General features: G+C 38.4%; 1 protein-coding gene across 1 annotated transcript in view; it reads left to right on the top strand.

Annotated features, from left to right (window-relative positions):
• The window catches only part of GLRX3 (glutaredoxin 3), a 45,136-nt gene extending 28,555 nt beyond the window's left edge, over positions 1-16,581 (top strand). The window contains exons 5-11 of the mRNA XM_030569858.1: positions 4,534-4,706; positions 4,807-4,868; positions 8,602-8,659; positions 10,966-11,018; positions 12,695-12,734; positions 14,904-14,996; positions 16,307-16,581. Of these exons, the coding sequence (XP_030425718.1) occupies positions 4,534-4,706; positions 4,807-4,868; positions 8,602-8,659; positions 10,966-11,018; positions 12,695-12,734; positions 14,904-14,996; positions 16,307-16,357 (530 nt within the window). The 3' untranslated portion in view covers positions 16,358-16,581. The remainder of the gene's footprint in view (positions 1-4,533; positions 4,707-4,806; positions 4,869-8,601; positions 8,660-10,965; positions 11,019-12,694; positions 12,735-14,903; positions 14,997-16,306) is intronic.
• Positions 16,582-19,063: the final 2,482 nt, after the last annotated feature.

Raw genomic sequence — 19,063 nt, forward strand, 5'->3', positions numbered from 1 at the left:
TTTTTCCAGTCATTGGGACCTCCCCCATCGCCATGAGTTTTCAAAGATAATGGTCAATGGCTCTGCAATCACATCCTTCAATTCCTTTAGCACTCTCGAATGCAGCGCATCTGGCCCCATGGACTTGTGCTCGTCCAGCTTTTCTAAATAGTCCTGAACCACTTCTTTCTCTACAGAGGTCTGATCACCTCCTCCCCATGCTGTGCTGCCCAGTGCAGTAGTTTGTGAGCTGACCTTGTTTGTGAAGACAGAGGCAAAAAAAGCATTGAGTACGTTAGCTTTTTCCACATCCTCTGTCATTAGGTTGCCTCCTTCATTCATTAAGGGGCCCACACTTTCCTGGACTTTCTTCTTGTTCTAACATACCTGAAGAAACCCTTCTTGTTACTCTTAACATCTCTTGCTAGCTGCAACTTCAAGTGTGAGTTGGCCTTCCTGATTTCACTCCTGCATTCCTGAGCAATATTTTTATACTCCTCCCTGGTCATTTGTCCAGTCTTCCACTTCTTCTAAGCCTCTTTTTTGTATTTAAGATCAGCAGGGATTTCACTGTTAAGCCAAGCTGGTCGCCTCCCATATATACTATTCTTTCTACACATGGGGATGTTTTATTCCTGCAACCTCAATAAGGATTCTTTAAAATACAGCCAGCTCTCCTGGACTCCTTTTCCCCTCATGTTATTCTCCCAGGGGATCTTGCCCATCAGTTCCCTTAGGGAGTCAAAGTCTGCTTTTCTGAAGTCCAAGGTCCGTATTCTGCTGCTCTTCTTCCTTCCTTGTGTCAGGATACTGAACTCGACCATCTCATGGTCACTGCCTCCAAGGTTCCCATCCACTTTTGCTTCCCCTACTAATTCTTCCCTGCTTGTGAGCAGCAGGTCTAGAAGAGCTCTGCCCCTAGTTGGTTCCTCCAGCACTTGCACCAGGAAATTGTCCCCTACACTTTCCAAAAACTTCCTGGATTATTTGTGCACTGCTGTATTGCTCTCCCAGCAGATATCAGAGTGATTAAAAGTCTGCCATGAGAATCAGGGCCTGTGATCTAGTAACTTCTGTTAGTTGCTGGAAGAAAGCCTCGTCCACTTCATCCCCCTGGTCTGGTGGTCTATAGCAGACTCCCACCACGACATCAACTTTGTTGCTCACACTTCTAAACTTTAATCCAGAGAGACTCAGGTTTTTCTGCAGTTTCATATTGGAGCTCTGAGCAGTCACACTGCTCTCCTACAAACAGTGCAACTCCCCCACCTTTTCTGCCCTGCCTGTCCTTCCTGAACAGTTTATATCCATCCATGACAATACTCCAGTCATGTGAGTTATCCACCAAGTCTCTGTTATTCCAATCACATCCAAGTTCCTTGACTGTTGCAGGACTTCCAGTTCTCCCTGCTTGTTTCCAAGACTTCTTGCAGTTGTGTTATAGGCACTTAAGATAACTTGCTGATTGTCAGGCTTTCTCAGTATGAGACAGGAGTCCTCCCCTCTTGCGCTCTCCTGCTCGTGTGTAATGAAGTTGTCAAGGTTTTTTCCCCACTTTGAACTTGAGTACAAAAAGTGGGGACCTGCATGAACACTTTTAAGCTTAATTACTAGCTTAAATTTGGTACGCTGCCACCAGCCAGAAGTCTGTATCTGGCACACTTTCTGTTTCCCCCAGAACCTTCCTTGGGGAACCCAAGACACAAACCCCTTGGGTCTTAAAGCAAGGAGAAATTAACCATCCCTCTACTTTTCCCCCCAGACTCTCCCCTCCCTGGGTTGCCTTGAGAGGCTTACACAAATCCAGACTCCTTGGATCTTAAAACAAAGAGGAATTAACCATCCCCTTCCTTTTCCCCCCAGACTTTCCCCCCTCCCCCGGGAAGCTTCACACCGATCCAAACTCCTTGGATCTTAAAACAAGGAGGAATTAATCCTTTCCCCCCACCAATCCGTGGTGAGTTTAGACTCAATCCCTTGGATTCTAAAACAAGGAAAAATCAATCAGGTTCTTAAAAAGAAAGCTTTTAATTAAAGAAAGAAAAGGGAAAAATTATCTCTGTAAAATCAGGATGGAAAATGCTTTACAGGGTACTCAGATTCATATAGACTAGAGGGACACCCCCCCCCCGCCTGAGAGTCAAAGTTACAGCAAACAGAGGTAAAAATCCTTCCAGCAAAAAGACACATTTACAAGTTAAGAAAACAAACATAATACTAATCCGCCTTGCCTGGCTATTACTTACTAGTTTGAAACATGAAAGACTGATTCAGAAAGACTTGGAGAACCTGGAATGATGTCCCGTCCCTCTCAGTCCTGAGAGCGAACAACAATCCAAACAAAGAGCACAAACAAAAGACTTCCCTCCACCAAGATTTGAAAGTATCTTGTCCCCCCATTGGTCCTCTGGTCAGGTGTCAGCCAGGTTTACTGAGCTTCTTAACCCTTTACAGGTAAAAGAGACATTAACCTTAACCATCTGTTTATGACAGAAGCATACTGAATATATATGTGGGCTGAGGCAGAGGTTCAGCGGAAATCCATTATTTCACAGAGGGGACTCAACCAAGTTTAAACATAAGAGATTAAGTGAGCATTGAGAGTGCTTGGTTAAGTGCTCAAAAAAACAGGAAAAGCCGAAAAGAGTTTTGACTCTTTGGTGTATTGCATAAAATAATCTGGCTTCTGTATCATGTTGCTACACATGTAAATCTTGTTTCAGGAGATTTTTGGGCTATGACTCCATTGGTTTGCTTGTTTCATTGGTATTAAATTTTTATTTATTCTCATTAACAGTATAAAGTATATAGCAGCATTTATGGCTGTCTGAGTATACTTACATTTTGTTCACACTTTAATTCTCTGTTTACATGCATGGTGTTTTTTCAGAAATTCAACCTAAATCTTTTGTTATGAAAGTAAAGCTGTATTGGTACTTTATCCGTAAGCATAACATTTTCATTCTGCTACTTTAACCCTTAAAAATGAAACACAGCCTACCTATCTTTCTAGTCTGCATGTAATTGCCTATAGCTAAAATGAAGCTTTTCCTCAGCATTGTTCAATAGAAATGGGTTAATATATTGGCAACAGAATAACCATCAGCAATCACCCTTTAGCTGTTTACTAATGAACTCCCAGATGAATGAGAAATTTCAGAAGCCATGTTTTTACTTCAGGCTGTACATGAACTTAACACTTAGATGTCATACATATACATATCAGTACCTCATCTCAAAAAATTGCAGATCATGCAAACTGCAGAAAACTGTAGTGCAAATCCATATTTAAAAAATTAGTAAGTGATCTTGCAAGTTGAAATTAAATAATAGTTATTTTTATGTAACAGTCTGGTTATTTTATTTAAGAATTCCTTTTGTTCCGTTTATTAAAAAAATGTAAAAAAAAAAAAGTCCAAATAGTGAAAATGTTCAGAATTTACTTTTCAGTTTTAGTAATCTAGAATGATGGCGGTGGTTATGACAGAAGATTTTTTTAAAATGATCTTTAGCTCGTCCCTTTTTTAGTGCAAAAATGGTTTATTATGCATAAGATATGTTAAGTTTTGTGTACAGTATTGTAAAAAGTGAATGTGTGTGAAGACTGGGATACATTCATTATTGTATATTTTCTTAGAACAAAATTAAATTATGAAAAGCAACATTTTTTGTAAAACAGACTACATAATAGTGTGTTTTAAATCCCATATTTTATAACTCTTAATGTCCATTACTTAATGTGCTAATGAGAAAGTATCAGAAGAAAAGTACAAGACTGCATAGTACCTAATAAAAAGTGTCACATGTACAATAAAATATGTACTCTTGTGAATGTAAATACTTAAAAAACAAACTCAGGTAGTTGTGATGTGGGAGGGAAAATAGTGTCAAAGCAGTGGCAGCTGAAACGCAGCCAGAAAAAGACCATTTTAAAATTCAAACTATTGCCACCCAATAGGCTTGAATAGTAGTTCCCATGCTCTTTAGTCAGTCAGTTTCAACTAATTCAAACTATTGGTGTTTGGGGAAGACTGGCAGCAGCTGGAGGGAGAAAATAGGAAGAGCTGCAGGAATGTAAAGTGGGGATGGGGGGGAAGATAAGGGGGAGCAGAAGATGTGGAGGAGGGCAAGGAGTATCTTTTCTTTTGGATGCAGAAGGAAGGAGGAGGACTAGACAAGCCAGAGACTAGGGAAATAGATTTCTTTAAGGTTTAACCATAAGACATTCCACCAAAATGTAGTACACTAAAGTTACTGAATGCAATTGTTTATGCAGGCAGACTTCAGACATATACATACTGTCTAGATACTTAGGCTTAATATTCACAGTAATAAAACCATTTTTATTCATTGTCTTTTTTGTTTTATCATGTTAATACTCCCAGATAAAAAAAACAAACACACTAGAATCTTGTAGGGAGTGATTATTGTCTGGATGATCTGTAGTACATTTTTTAACCAAATAAATGTTCATATAGCCACGAGAGCATTTTATTTAAAAATAGATATAATTTAAATTAATCACCTCCTAACTGATATCCTCTTTATATCCAGGTTTCAGCAGACAAATGGTGGAGATTCTTAACAAACATAAGATTATGTTTAGCAGTTTTGATATTTTTTCTGATGAAGAAGTACGTCAAGGACTGAAAACCTACTCTAATTGGCCTACTTATCCACAGTTGTATGTAGCTGGAGAGCTTATAGGTGGACTGGATATTGTTAAGGTTAGAAATTGAGAAATCTGCATCTTTTTTATATTTTGCATGTTTTTAAAAGTGTGTATGTCTATATAACTATCTCTAAATCTGAACACCTGTTTTTCAGGAACTAGAGGCTTCTGGAGAACTGGACACAATTTGTCCCAAGGCACACAAATTGGAAGACAAGTATGATGTGTTATATCTTTATTTTACAGTGTGTTATAGTTTAGAGGCAACATCCATATTCTGACACTCAGAAATACATCAACACTTAAAAAGTAAATTACTGTAATGCTGCAGTCTTTCATCTGAAGTAATTGAATCTTTTAGCTACCTTTTCAATTGTTGATAACATCGGTGATCGTATATAGAAGTAAACATTTGGGTATGCTGTTTTGATAGGATTTACTTAAGACTACAAGTTTTATTACATTTAAAATAGTACACATAGATTTCCTCCAGTCTCCTTTCTTGGATAACAACTCCTTTTTTAAGAAGGGAAACATAGGTAAATCCTTTTATAGAAAATGTTTTAACTCTGCAAGTAACTTTTTAAAGTTTTTGAGTCTGATTGAATATAGATTTGGTTACTCTGGTGTCAGTACAGTATAATTATGTAGCCTCGCTTCCCACTGTTGTCTCCTTTGACATTATGTGCTTTTTAGTGATGCATTGTGGGTTTTTAATCTCTCAAGGCAGACCTAGTGTCTAGAAGCCAGTCTGGCCTCTTGAGTCTTTCCATTTGAGCACATGCTCTGTTTAAATTTGACTGCTCCACTAAGTCAAGCCTGATAACCAAATGAATCATAAGCTCTAAATATGTGAGGCATGTTCCTATTTTATAGCAATAGCTAGCAAATAGTGGGAATTTGTTTCTCATCTTATATGTATCATACCATTAAGACAGTAAAGAGGAAGCTAAATTATCACGGTTACACCTATTCTCTGAAGGCAAATATTGACACACACACATCTACTCATAGTCTGAGGCTGGTGACACTGGGTATCTATAAAGCTCTGGAAGTGTCCGATCCCAGCTGCCAAAGACACGTTGGTAAACCACGCTTGGGAAATAGCATATAATGCAAACTACAGTAGAACCTCAGTGTTATGAACATCTCAGGAATGGAGGTTGTTCGTAACTCTGAAATGTTTGTAATGCTGAACAAAACGTTATGGTTGTTCTTTCAAAAGTTTGCCACTGAACATTGACTTAATACAGCTGTGAAACTTCACTATGCAGAAGAAAAATGCTGCTTTTAACTATCTTAATTCAAATGAAAGAAGCACAGAAACAGTTCCCTTTCTTGTAAAATCTTTTTTAAATTTTCCCTTTATTTTTTTTTTAGTAGTTTAACACAGTACTGTACTGTATTTGCTTTTTTGTCTCTGCTGTTGCCTGATTGCATACTTCCGGTTCCAAATGAGGCGTGTGCTTGACTGGTCAGTTTGTAACTTTGGTTTTCATAACTCTGAAGTTCTGCTGTATTAAAACAAAGCACTAGGAGGCTGAACAGTTAAATTTTTACAAATCAGAATATGCAAAGGTTAGATGAGAGCATACCCTTTAATTTACTCTTTGTGCTTTTTTTTTCTTTCAAGTTTTAGTTACTCATTTTGGCCTTGATTCTGCAGTCAAATATATTCAGGTATAGCCTTATTCTGTATTATAGTGTCTGACCAGACCTGATTACAGGATAAGGGCTATATTTTGTACTACTGTGTGTGTATATAACAAGTAGAAGTACTTGAAAATATTGGTAGGAAACTTCAGTAGATTACAGAAACAATAATAAAATAATGTGATAATGAACAGCACTATGTTTTGTCATGGGTAAGGATAATAAACACTGAAATATTTCAGTAATACCAGGACAGACCCTTGCTTATGAGCTCTTAAATGTCTGCACAGAGCAGACAGACCTTTTATTTTTAATCTTAAAAAAACAAACAAACCTCTTTACAGCAAACTACATGGATCTCAAACTATCTTGAGGATAAAGAGCTTAACCTGAATTTTTGGGATTTGAACCATTAAGCTCCAAGGAGACTCAATATTTGAAACCTAATGTTTAGACTACTGAGCGAGCCATCCCCTCTAGAAAAACTGACTGGCTCCGTTGGATGATGAGTTATACCTTCAGAGTCACTTCCTTTTTAAACTGAATTTTTTTCTGCAAGAGGTGCTTTTGCTGGTCTTCTTCCCCCCCGTGCCAACGTGCAAGCTCAGAAATTACTTCCTAATTTGTACCATGCTTTGTTTTCTGCTTTGCTTAGTCTTTGAAGCAAAAACAATTAGTTTCTTTTCTCCATTAGCCATAATATGAGATGTCACTTCTTCCATTCCTGAAAAGGATGCTTATACAGGATCTAAATATGTTTTAAAGAAGTCACTTAAGATTGGTTCAGGTGGATGCCTTGCTAAAGAAGCACCGAGAGCTGTAAGACAAGGATCTGAAATCTTTACTCATTTGGATACTTTAACACTGGCAAAATGGCAATTGTCCATTTACTGTGCAGGACAATCATAGAACTCCTATTCATAGAGCTAGGCTAGAAGTTCTAGATTCACTCCAATCTGTGTCTAATTACATTATTGTATTCATATTGAAACAGGTGAGCTTGTTGCCTAGCTTAATTTTCAGCTTTACATAGCTGTCTTCCAGCTTCCCAGTTTTCCTTTGAAACCCAAAGCGTATTTTTACAGCGCTGTAATTAAACAACTTTTACATTTTGCATTTGTGAATCTCTGGCCAGTTGACTTCCGTGATCAACGCAGAAGGGAAAGTCACTCAGCAGAACAGTGACAACCTAGGTGTTTGACCATGCTACTCTTTCTCTGTGCTAAATGTGTCTGTAATGAAATTCTACCCCTTTAGATCCCTTTAGAGGATCAGAGTTGGCTCCCTATGGCCCCTACTCTCCACTCATTCAAGCAAAGAATTAAGCCTAATGGGAAATTTTAAAAAAAAATAAAATGGAGCATATTTTCTACAACCTGGCAGCTCTCTTAGAAGTTCATAAAATTTGATGTCCTATTTTATCAGATGTTGTGGGACTTTAATGTTCTGTATATGACCCGTCAAAATTCCTGATGGAGAATTTGGGGAAAGAGGTTGTTATGAACCTGTAAAAATGTTATGGAACAGTCAATTCTTAGCAAGCAAGCAACCAAAAATATTAAAATACCATCTCAACTGAAATGGGTTCGAGTGTTGGATGTCAGTCGTAATTTTTCGGAGCGTACTAGCAAAGACTTTATCTAATGGTGTATAAGAAGAAGTTGAATCACTAATAGCTAGGTTCTGCATTTGAAATATTGTGTATAGATTACATATCTGTAACTGCAGTGTTATATCCTAGAACCAACACTGTTTCTATAGAGACAAGCTGGGTTCAGTAATATCTTTTATTGGACCAACTTCTGTTGGTGAGAGACAAGCTTTTGAGCTTACGAAAAGCTTTTCTTCAGGTCTTTCAAAGAGAGCATTATTGTGTAAATTTGAAAGCTTGTCTCTCTCACCAAAAGAAGTTGGCCAGTAAAAGATGTTACCTTACCCACCTTGTCTTTCTGATACCTGTGATTAGATACTCAGATATCTGGGTATCGTATTAAAAATATCTCCAATTCAATATGGGATTTCCCCCTTAAGTTTGGTGCATCTAGGTATTTGCAGTTTAATGTGGAAAAAATAATCATTGCTTTAAAAGTAATATCATGGTTTACAGTGGCTTAGGGAGAGAATGAAATAGAATGGAATATAAATTCAGTTGTTTATAATTCAGCTTTAAATGTATCTACTAAACCTATACATTATCTTCCTGTCTTTCTTATATATATGTTACTGAAGAAGTAGATAAAAACTATGGTTAATAATTGAACTGAGATATATTTTGTATCATTTTTTCCCTATTTTAGACTTAAGACTTTGATAAACAAAGCTTCTGTGATGCTGTTTATGAAAGGAAATAAGCAGGTAAAGATCTCGAAAATGGTTTCATTGTAATTTCTTTTGTTGCTCACATATGCAGGGAAGGGACTGTTAAACCTCTTTTCTTTTTGGCAACTGAAATTGGCGTGATATCAGGAACTTATCTGTCTGACTTGCTTCTACAAACCGTGCAAAGCACAATCTATAATTTATCTGACAGTTATCAGTACTTCAGCTGAGCACATTGCTGTGGTGATGCAATCATCTCACTAAAACTTTAGTTACATTCATCAGCTTCATCTACAGCATTTATACTATTTGTGTTTGAATTGTCTCTCCCTTTTGGTTATAGTCCAAAAGTCCCTGTGCTGATAGTTTTGTGTTTAGCAGATAATAGATCACTCTTAGTTCTCTCTTGCTGCTTATGTTTTCAGACTCTCACGTGTGAGGCCTACCCTTCAGTTATTACCTGCCATGTTGATCCTAGACATCTCTTTTGGCATTCCCCTTTGTGGCCTAGCTGAGTAGTTGTCCTATCCATTTTCGTTTCTCTGCTTTGGTTATGTAAATTTTCAGCATAGCTTAAAAAAGATGCTAGATGATTTTATGGCACCACATACCATAAATGATTTCTTTTTACATGTGTGAGATGGCATCTTTCTGAACTGCCATTTTTTATCCCCCCAGACTAAAATAAATTTGACCGAAGACAGACAAGTGTTGTTAATTAGGACTGAAATGGTAATAAATGACTAACTCAAAAAGATTAGCTTGTTTCTCAATGTGTCAGATATATAAACTGGCCTCTCTATGAACAATGAGGCAGGTACAGCGGTATGGGTGAAAATGTAAACTTTCGATTGGAATGATGGATACTAGGTGATGACCCCCTACTCCACTTAGTAATCTGATTTCATGAAATGTTTATTCAGTAGTTTTGAGGGGATATATGTACAGAAGGAGCTCTGCTTCAGGTGGGGAACTAGGCTTTTCCATGTATAATTCCCTCTTTCCATTTCATTTCTTTTTTCCCTGAGCTCAATTTCCTTATTACTTATAACTAAGGCTCAGATTTCGTCATGGATATTTTTAGTAAAAGTCATGGACAGATCACAGGCAATAAACAAAAATTCACGGAAGCCTTTGACCTGTCCCAGACTTCCACTAAAAATATCCCTAACAAAATGGGGTGGCAGATTCAGCTCATAACCCACTGCTGCTGGAGCTCTGGGGTCCCCCACTGCCCACTATGGTGAGTGGGAGTTTCGGGGTCCCCCAGCACTGTGGCTGAGCAGCTCTGGGGGTCCTGCCGCCCATGGCAGCAGGGAGCTCTGAGGGGTTCCACTCCACCTGTAGGGGTGGGAGCTGCGGAGGTGGGTGGCTGGGAGCTCCCACCCCAGGGTAGAAAATAGCACAGAGGTCAATGGAAGTCACAGATTCTGTGACCTCTGTGACATAATCATAGCACTTCTGCTGACTCACCATGTTAGCAAGTGTTGGAATCCTGAAGGGAGATGCTAACTCATTGTTAGCCTTAAAAACAGCCAGCTGTAGAGAGGCTCCGTAGCCTCAAGTTCAAATTTTAGTTTTTTGCATCTGAGCTGCCAAAAAAGTCAAATCTTCAAGGAGGGGCAGGTAGTCTGGACTAAATAATGTGTATAGATTGTGTTTCGAGCAGGATCCCATATGGGAATAAGATAAAATAGATAATTCCCTTTCAAAATGAAAATGAATCTTTGTGCAGATGCAGAATTTACCAAGTCAGTCCAGAAAACTGCTGCCTGTCTTGCAAAATGGATAGCGATGGGTAAAGAGAAAAATATATGGGGAATAATAAGCTTCTCTTTTTTCCATATGTTTAGAAATAAGATTTTATGAAATTTGTGGATCCAAAAGTAGTATACTTCTTGGGCTACTTCTTAACTTTGGCTCTCTTTGAATACTCTTAAGAAATAACCTGCATCTTAGCTGTAACCAGTTTTCAAGACCAAAATGGATGAATGTGGAAAATGGCTTCACTCGGGAAAACTGTCAAAACACCAGCTCTCATAACAGAAGAAAAGAAGGAGATGATTCTTAGAGTTTTAATTCACTTTACGAGTGTTTGCAAGTGAGAGAGAGACAAATTGCTCTGCGAAGTTAAGCTTGGTAGAGCAAATGTAATGTAGCTGTTAAGGTGATTGCAGAAGGAGGACAGCAGAGAGGGTGCACATCAAGAAGGGTTATTTCTTAGAAATAAAACAGATTAATTGGGTTGTGATGTGAAAATCTGGAATTTTCTTGGCTTAAGAACTTTAAAACTTCACAAAACTTGAAAAATAGTGTTGTAATAAGTCTTTCTCTCATTTTAGATGGCAAAATGTGGATTCAGCAAGCAAATTATAGAAATCCTAAACAGCACTGGGTATGTAGCTATTATTTAAAACATAACTCATTTGTAATGAATAAAAGTGCAATGTTTATAAGTAAACGTATAAGGTGGAAAAACGCCAGGTAGCAATAGTAAATTGAATCATTCTAATGGGAGAATGGCTTTTTCGCTCACCTAAAAATGTATTTATAAACATTTAAAGGAGGTATCTTATTAATGCCGTAAAAATAAAAGGCTTCAGTGGAAAGAGAAACGACAAGAGGGAGATGCCAGGTGTGGTGGCTGAGATCACAGTACATTTAGTATAAGATTAACATCTGCCAGTGGTGATTGCCAGAATGTGGGAGGCAGTTTAAGCACATTCAAAGGTCTGTTGAACAAGTTCACTGTGTGATCATATTAGTGAATTACTCCTCCTGATTATTGCTAGACATGTAACTCTCTTGTTCTGCGTGAGACGTTGCATAGTGCAAATAGTTGCTAGTTAATTCAGATCCATAATTGTTGCTAGCTATTTAGCTCAATAGTCACTGTAGAGAGAGATGGAAAAGCAGCTGGCATTTGATAATTGTAATAAAAATGGAACTTATATCCCTACTTAAATTTATTTGGCTACTAAATGAAATGCAGTGAGTACACTATATGTTGCATTACCTTCAAATTAAATAGTGAAAAGTAACTACTTAGCTTGGTGGTAGCTAGGCTAACTAACAGCGAGCGCTGTGAATGCCCTTCTCATCCTCTCCTCTCTGCAATCTGATTGTTGACTACAAAAATCCTTGCACTTTGATTAGCAACTTCTAGAATTCCCTTTTGCCCACAATAAACATGGCTGCCTCAAATTCTGAGTGTCTTGCCATGCCTAATGTCTGATTTCCCATCTTCCCCTATAGCTCCTTCTTGTCCCTTGAGAATTGCTTAGCAGCTTCCCCCCCTTGAATAATTCCATTAAGAAAAAATTATATAGTCTTATTTCTCTGGTTAAATGTGTGACTAGCAAGGGTAATCAACAATAATTGTGGCCCTATGAATCAACTGAGAGCAGTAGCCAATCAGAATGGAGATTTGTAGGGTTCAGAAACAGCTCAAACAAATCCCTGCCTGTGTTTGAATGCCCCTCAGCCAATCAGATCATAAGAATTTGCCTACTGTCTGATGTTTATGAAATAACTCTAGTCAGAGTGCAAGGAATTGTTTACAAAATAAGTGTACCATTATGGATCAGTAACTTTGCCTGAGATGTTAATAGTTTATTTTGGTGTCTAAAACTTTTTCTATTCTTAATCACTGTGTTGGCAAACCGAATGATCTTTAATATCACATTTATTTTGCACACTTAAAGCAGATGCTCAGTTTTTCTTGTGTAACATGTCACTCTGTCTAGTCAGCATAAGTAGTCGTTCAATTAAATTGGGTATTTTTTTGGTCTATACTAACTTTTGATTTTGATGTAGATGCTAATAAAGATGTAGTATCTGTAAAATAAGTAGTGTGTCACTTGGAGTATTTAATGGCTAATTACCAGATGTCCCACTTAAATAGCTGACTTTCTGCAGTCTCTTGCTTATAGATTATAAATAGATATCTTGTGAGAGTCTCCTGTATTATGGATGGTGACTATCTCGTAGTGTGAAAATAAATAAATGTATTATATTTTTGTGGGTATTGTGTTGCAAAAATGCATAATTCATTTTCATCTTTCTTTATAGTGTTGATTATGAGACATTTGACATATTAGAGGACGAAGAGGTAAGTCTGAGTCTTTGGCCTGGTCTACACTACCGTTCAAACCGATTTTAGCAGCTTTAAACCAATTTAACCCTGCACCCGTCCACACAGCGAGGCCCTTTATATCGATATAAAGGGCTCTTTAAACCGGTTTCTGTACTCCTCCCCGACGAGAGGAGTAGTGCTGAAATCGGTATTACCATATCGGATTAGGGTTAGTGTGGCTGCAAATTGACCGTATTGGCCTCTGGGCGGTATCCCACAGTGCACTATTGTGGCCGGTCTGGACAGCAATCTGAACTCAGATACAGTGGCCAGGTAGACAGGAAAAGCCCCGCGAACTTTTGAATTTCATTTCCTGTTTGCCCAGCGTGGAGCTCGGATCAGCCCGGGTGGCGATGCAGTCCTAAATCCAAAAAGAGCTCCAGCATGGACCGTACGGGAGGTACTGGATCTGACCGCTGTATGAGGAGACAAATCTGTTCTATCAGAGCTCCATTACAGAAGATGAAATGACAAAGCATTTGAAAAAAATCTCCAGGCTATGATACAGAGTCCACAGCACAGTGCTGTGTGACAAGCGTAACAGAAAGCCAAAGAATGAAATGGACGCTCATGGAGGGAGGGAGGGGGTACTGAGGACTCCGGCTATCCCACAATCCCCACAGTCTCCGAAAAGTATTTGCATTCTTGGCTGAGCTCCCAGTGCCTGTAGGGTCAAACACATTGTCCGGGGTGGTTCAGGGTATAGCTCGTTAATTTACCCCCCGCCCCGCCCCCCATGAAAGAAAAGGGAAAATAATCATTTCTTGACTTTTTTCAGTGTCACCCTATGTCTACTGCATGCTGCTGGTAGACGCGATGCTGAGGCAGTGAACAGCAGTATCCTTTCCCCTCCCCTTCCCTCCCCGGTGGCAGATGGTACAATATGACTGCTATCCGTCGTCCTCATCATCCTGTGAGTGCGCCTGGCTGGCCTCAGGTGAGGTCGGCCGGGGGCGCCTGGGTAAAAATAGGAATGACTCCCGGTCATTCCCAGTCGATGGTGCAGAACGGCTGGTAACCATCTTCATCATAGCAACTGGGGGCTGAGCTCCATCAGCCCCCTCCCTTTCATGTGTAAAGAAAAGATTCTGTACTGCTTGGACTATCATAGCAGCGGGATGCTGGGCTCCTCTCCCCTGCACCATTTAATGTCCTGCCTGGACTATCATAGCAGCTGGAGGCTGCCTCCCCCTCATTTTATCTCACTAACAAGTCAGTGTTTCTTATTCCTGCATTCTTTATTACTTCATCACACAAATGGGGAGACACTGCTATGGTAGCCCAGGAGGGTTGGGGGAGCAGGGAAGCAATGGATGGGGTTGTTCAGGGGCACCCCCTAGAATGGCATGTAACTCATCATTTCTGCGGGATCTGACACGGAGCAGCTGTGCTCTCTGGTTCTCGGGTAAACTGGTTCTCTAGTACACTTGCACCATATTCTAGGCAGGACTGACTCTATTTTTAGATACCATAAAGGAGGAATTGACTCAGGGAGTCATTCCCATTTTTGTCTTTGCGCCCCTGGCCGACCTCAGCCAGGGGCACCCATGACAGCAGCAGACGGTACAGAACGACTGATAACCGTCTCTGCTATCTTGCAAAGGCAAATGAATGTTGCTGTGTAGTGCTGCAGTACCTCCTCTGTTAGCAACATCCAGTAGACATACGGTGACAGTAAAAAAAAAAAAAAAAAAAGCTGAACAGGCTCCATGGTTGCCATGCTATGCATCCAGGGAAAAAGGGCGTGAAATGATTGTCTGCCGTTGCTTTCACGGAGGAAGGAATGAGTGACGACATTTACCCAGAATCACCTGCTACACTGTTTTTGCCCCATCAGGCACTGGGATCTCAACCTGAAATTCCAAGGGGTGGGAACTATGGGATAGCTACCCACACGCTCCAGAAATCGACGCTAGCCTCGGACCATGGAGACACACCACCGAATTAATGTGCTTAGTGTGGCCGCGTGCACTCGACTTTTTATACAATCTGTTTTACAAAACCAGTTTATGTAAAATCGGAATAATCCCGTAGTGTAGACATACCCTTAATCTCGTCCCCTCCACCCCACAGATGTCATTGTTATGTCTACTACACTAGTAAAGCTGCTGTGAAGAGCCTTATAATTAAAATTATTTTCCTTAGGTGCGGCAAGGATTAAAAACATATTCAAACTGGCCAACATACCCTCAGTTGTACGTGAAAGGTGAACTTGTTGGAGGGCTGGATATTGTTAAGGTAAGCAGGTGGCGACTCCTGTTTAAAATGTAAATTGACTTTTCTAGTGTGAACTTCTAAGAAAAATATTGTCTAACTGCCATATACGTAAGCTCCTATGTAATGACTTTATATTTTGAAACGGAATGGCTTGGTTGGTTTTACTGTGACCACTATTATTTCAACATACGGTTGAAAGGAGCTTTTAAATCTCCAGCATGCTCACATACTCTGATACAGCAATGAAATGTATTTTCTTGACAGCAGTCAGCTACCTTTACGGTAAAGACCATTTTTACCCTGTGGGTGCATTGTTACAGGTTTCATTTGCTTTTTAGTTTTACTTTTGACATTGCTCTTCTCAGATAAGGTGGTGAGACATTTTTCCTAGCAAACTGTCTCATTCCTGGAAAAAAAAAAGTAAGGTTTATTGTAGTATTTTGAACAGACCCTGAAGCAACAAAAATAGATCTGCATTTGTTACTGTGGTTTTTGATTTTTGTAACAGAACAGGCAAAGTCTTCTAAACGCCTAATATTCCTGAGTTCATTCTTGTCTGAATGTTTTATAGCCAATACACATTGTAACTCCTGGGAAGATATAATCGATGCATCCCATTTAGCTCTGAAAATAAGCTGATGTTACTTAAATTATATAGACGATTTTTTAAAATTTTATTTACTTACCACAATTTTGGGTTAACTCATACATTGATCAATAAGTATAATTTTGAGCATCAAAGAAGTTGGAATGTGTTATACTCACCAGTAGTTTTTGAAAAATAGTCCAATACAGCTGTTGATCTGTTACTGAGAGCTCACTTTAGTGATGCATTCTACTGACATATGCATCTTGCAGTAATTTGAAGATATGTTATAAAGTGACTGTGAATATGCACGAATATTCTGCTTGTAGATGTTTTCTGTATACAACTAAGAAAAACAGAATATTTCACAGTAACTGAACCGGACTGAATGACTTATAATTTGAACTAAATTTAACTAACCAGACTAGGGCATACATGTACTTCTAAATTATAATTTACACCAATTCATAGTTTTAAACTTTAACAAATTCTATTGATGGATCGTGATTTTTTTTTCCTTTGTGTAGCATGTTGAGTGTCTTATTTCTGTAAAACTTTTTTAAAATACAGAATTACAAAAATTAATTACTTGTGGTTGAGAGGGACCTCTAGTGGGTTATTTAGTCTCTCTTCCTGAATAGTGGACTGTTTCATTTTTTGTCATGGAAATTATCCTTGTTGAATTTGTCAGAGGTAATTGTAAAATATACATGCCCTGAGTTACTATTCTATAATTTCTTTACAGGAACTAAAGGAAAATGGTGAATTGTTATCTATTCTGAAGGGAGAAAATTAATGCAAATGGAGATGAATGCTAATGATGGGAACTGAAATACTGCAAGAAATGATTCATTTATTGGTTACATTGGAGCAATCAGCAATGGAGTGGGAGTAATTAAAAGCTGCTGACTTGCTCTTTATACTTCACAAAGTCATGCTAGATCTATATGTTAAAGTAATTTTTCACCAAAAATACAAAACTGTATCAACATCTTCAATTAAACTGGAATGTTAAATGTTTTTGTTTTCATTGCACTCTATGTAAATATAAGTATATTCATTTTACTTAGACAGTTTAGTGTAAACTGTCCCCCACAATTCACCTATCTGATACATTTTAATCCTTTACAGTACTTAGTTTGTGGGCATACAACTCTTTAGAATAACATATGTTGTGACAGACAGCATACCTATTGTCAGTGTCTCTAATTGTTTTTTTATGTCCAGTGAACAAGAAAAAATGGTACCGAAACCTTTATCCAGAGTACTACTAAGTCATTATTAACGAGCATCAGTTGTACATTGTTTATCTCCATTGTCTAAGCAGTTACAGCAATTGTTTGCTAACTTCAGATGTTCTTCAGCCTGTTCTTCATATTTAAATTAAGATTGAGATTTAAGCCAGTAAATTTGAAGTTAAGGCTATTCTGGTGTACCCTCAGTGCTGCTGCTGTTAGAAAGAAATAAAGTAGCTCCTTCCTTCCTATGAGATATTTCTCAACAGTTCATCTTGTTCTTCTCCCTTCAGTCTCTGTACCTAGAGGACTCTTTATTTTCTTGTCTTAATCCTTCTTTGGAGACCTGTGGTCTCAGTTCTTCCACTTAATGGCAAAATACTTTCTCTCTCCTATCATAATTGAATGGACAGGGGGAAAAAGTCCAGGAAACTAACCAATGTGCCTAAGCACAGCTTTACCATTGAACAGAAGTACTGCATGTAATGCTCAAAAATCGTCTTGGAAAATGAAATCCTCTGTTTGTCCACTGAAAAAAATACAGCAACGGCAATGCAGGAGTCCTTACATTGATGAGGCAGATGTATCTCAATGCTGACCTGAAAGGCCCCTTCCTCAAGTGAAAAAGTATTCAGTATCCAGATCAGTTCAATCCTTGGTCAGATTTGCTGAAACTAACACGGTTGTCTCATGGTCGTGTGAATTTTGTGATGGCTTCTAGGAATTGAAATGAGACCACCAACTCATTTCACATAGGACACCTCATGGCAATTAGATGGTATGTAGTAGCAACTTTGTCACTATCAACCTGGGCTGGATTTGATTTGATAACCTAGAAGGTTGGGCAAATTTTGAGTCTAAACCACTTGGCAGCATTTATGGGTTTACATTTTTATTGCTGCATCTAAGTAGTATTTATTTACATTATTAAATCCTTAACAATGATTGCTATTTAATTCTATCAAAATATGAATAGTATGTGAATTATGTCAGCAATTATTTTAAAATATTTTATATTTATGACTGAAAAATCAGTTTTAATCTCAACAGGAAATCATGTCCTTGTCATGAAAACAAGCTTTAATTAATCTCTTAGGTATTTCTTGCTAGTAATCATTGCCTACCTCATTAAAGAAAATTATACCAGAATGTACTATCCCTGTGGTCAAATTAGGTTTTAGAAACTTTAACTAAACCAAGATTAAATACAAAATTCAATTTATTCTGCAGTGCTTTTAAAAATTAGTGTTTCCTTCAAAATTCAGTACTAAAGGTACACTAAACTGTGTACCATATAATCTGCACAAAATATTGGTGGTCTTTTCCTATTTTTCTGCAAAGACTTATTAAGGGATGTATTGAATTTTCACATTAAGATTTCATCATTTTACAAAATGCTACGACAGGTGTGGAGGACCACGTGGCTCGGACAGAGACATCCCTTAGGGGAGGATCTATTAATGGAGATTCTCTATGTTCTAGTGAGGAGAGGATGGAAGATGATAAAATACAGGTAGGATTTGATGAGAAACAGTCAAATGAAAAAGTCCCATTCAGTACATCATGTAATAGCAGACAGCTACAAAGTGACAAGTTTTTTAAGTGCTTATATACCAATGCTAGGAGTCTAAATATTAAGATGAGTGAACTAGAGTGCCTCATATTAAATGAAGGTATTAATATAGTAGGCATCACAAAAACTTGGTGGAATGAAGATAATCAATGGGACGGTAATACCAGGGTACAAAATATATTGGAAGGACAGAACAGGTTGTGCTGCTGGAGGAGTGGCACTATATGTGAAAGAAAGTGTAAAATCAAATGAAGTAAAAGTCTTAAATGAACCAAACTGTACCATAGACTCTTCATGGATAGTAATTTCATGCTCTAATGATAACAATATAGGAGTAGGGATATATTACCACCACCTGACCAGGATGGTGGTAGTAACTGTGAAATGCTCAGGGCGATTAGAGAGGCTTTTAAAATAAAAATCTCAATAATGGGGATTTCAGCTATCCCCATATTGGCTGGGTACATGTCACCTCAGGACGTGATGCAGAGATAAAGTTTCTTGACACATTAAATGATTGCTTCTTGGAGCAGCTAGTCCTGGAACCCACAAGAGGAGAGCCAATTCTTGATTTAGTCCTAAGTGGCACACAGGTTACGATCCAAGAGATGAGTATAGCTGGACTGCTCGCTAATAGTGATTATAACATCCCTGTGGTGGAGAAAACACCACAGTAGCCCAACACTGTAGAATT

This window comes from Gopherus evgoodei, chromosome 7, assembly GCF_007399415.2.
Source record: "Gopherus evgoodei ecotype Sinaloan lineage chromosome 7, rGopEvg1_v1.p, whole genome shotgun sequence".
Classification (NCBI taxonomy): domain Eukaryota; kingdom Metazoa; phylum Chordata; order Testudines; family Testudinidae; genus Gopherus; species Gopherus evgoodei.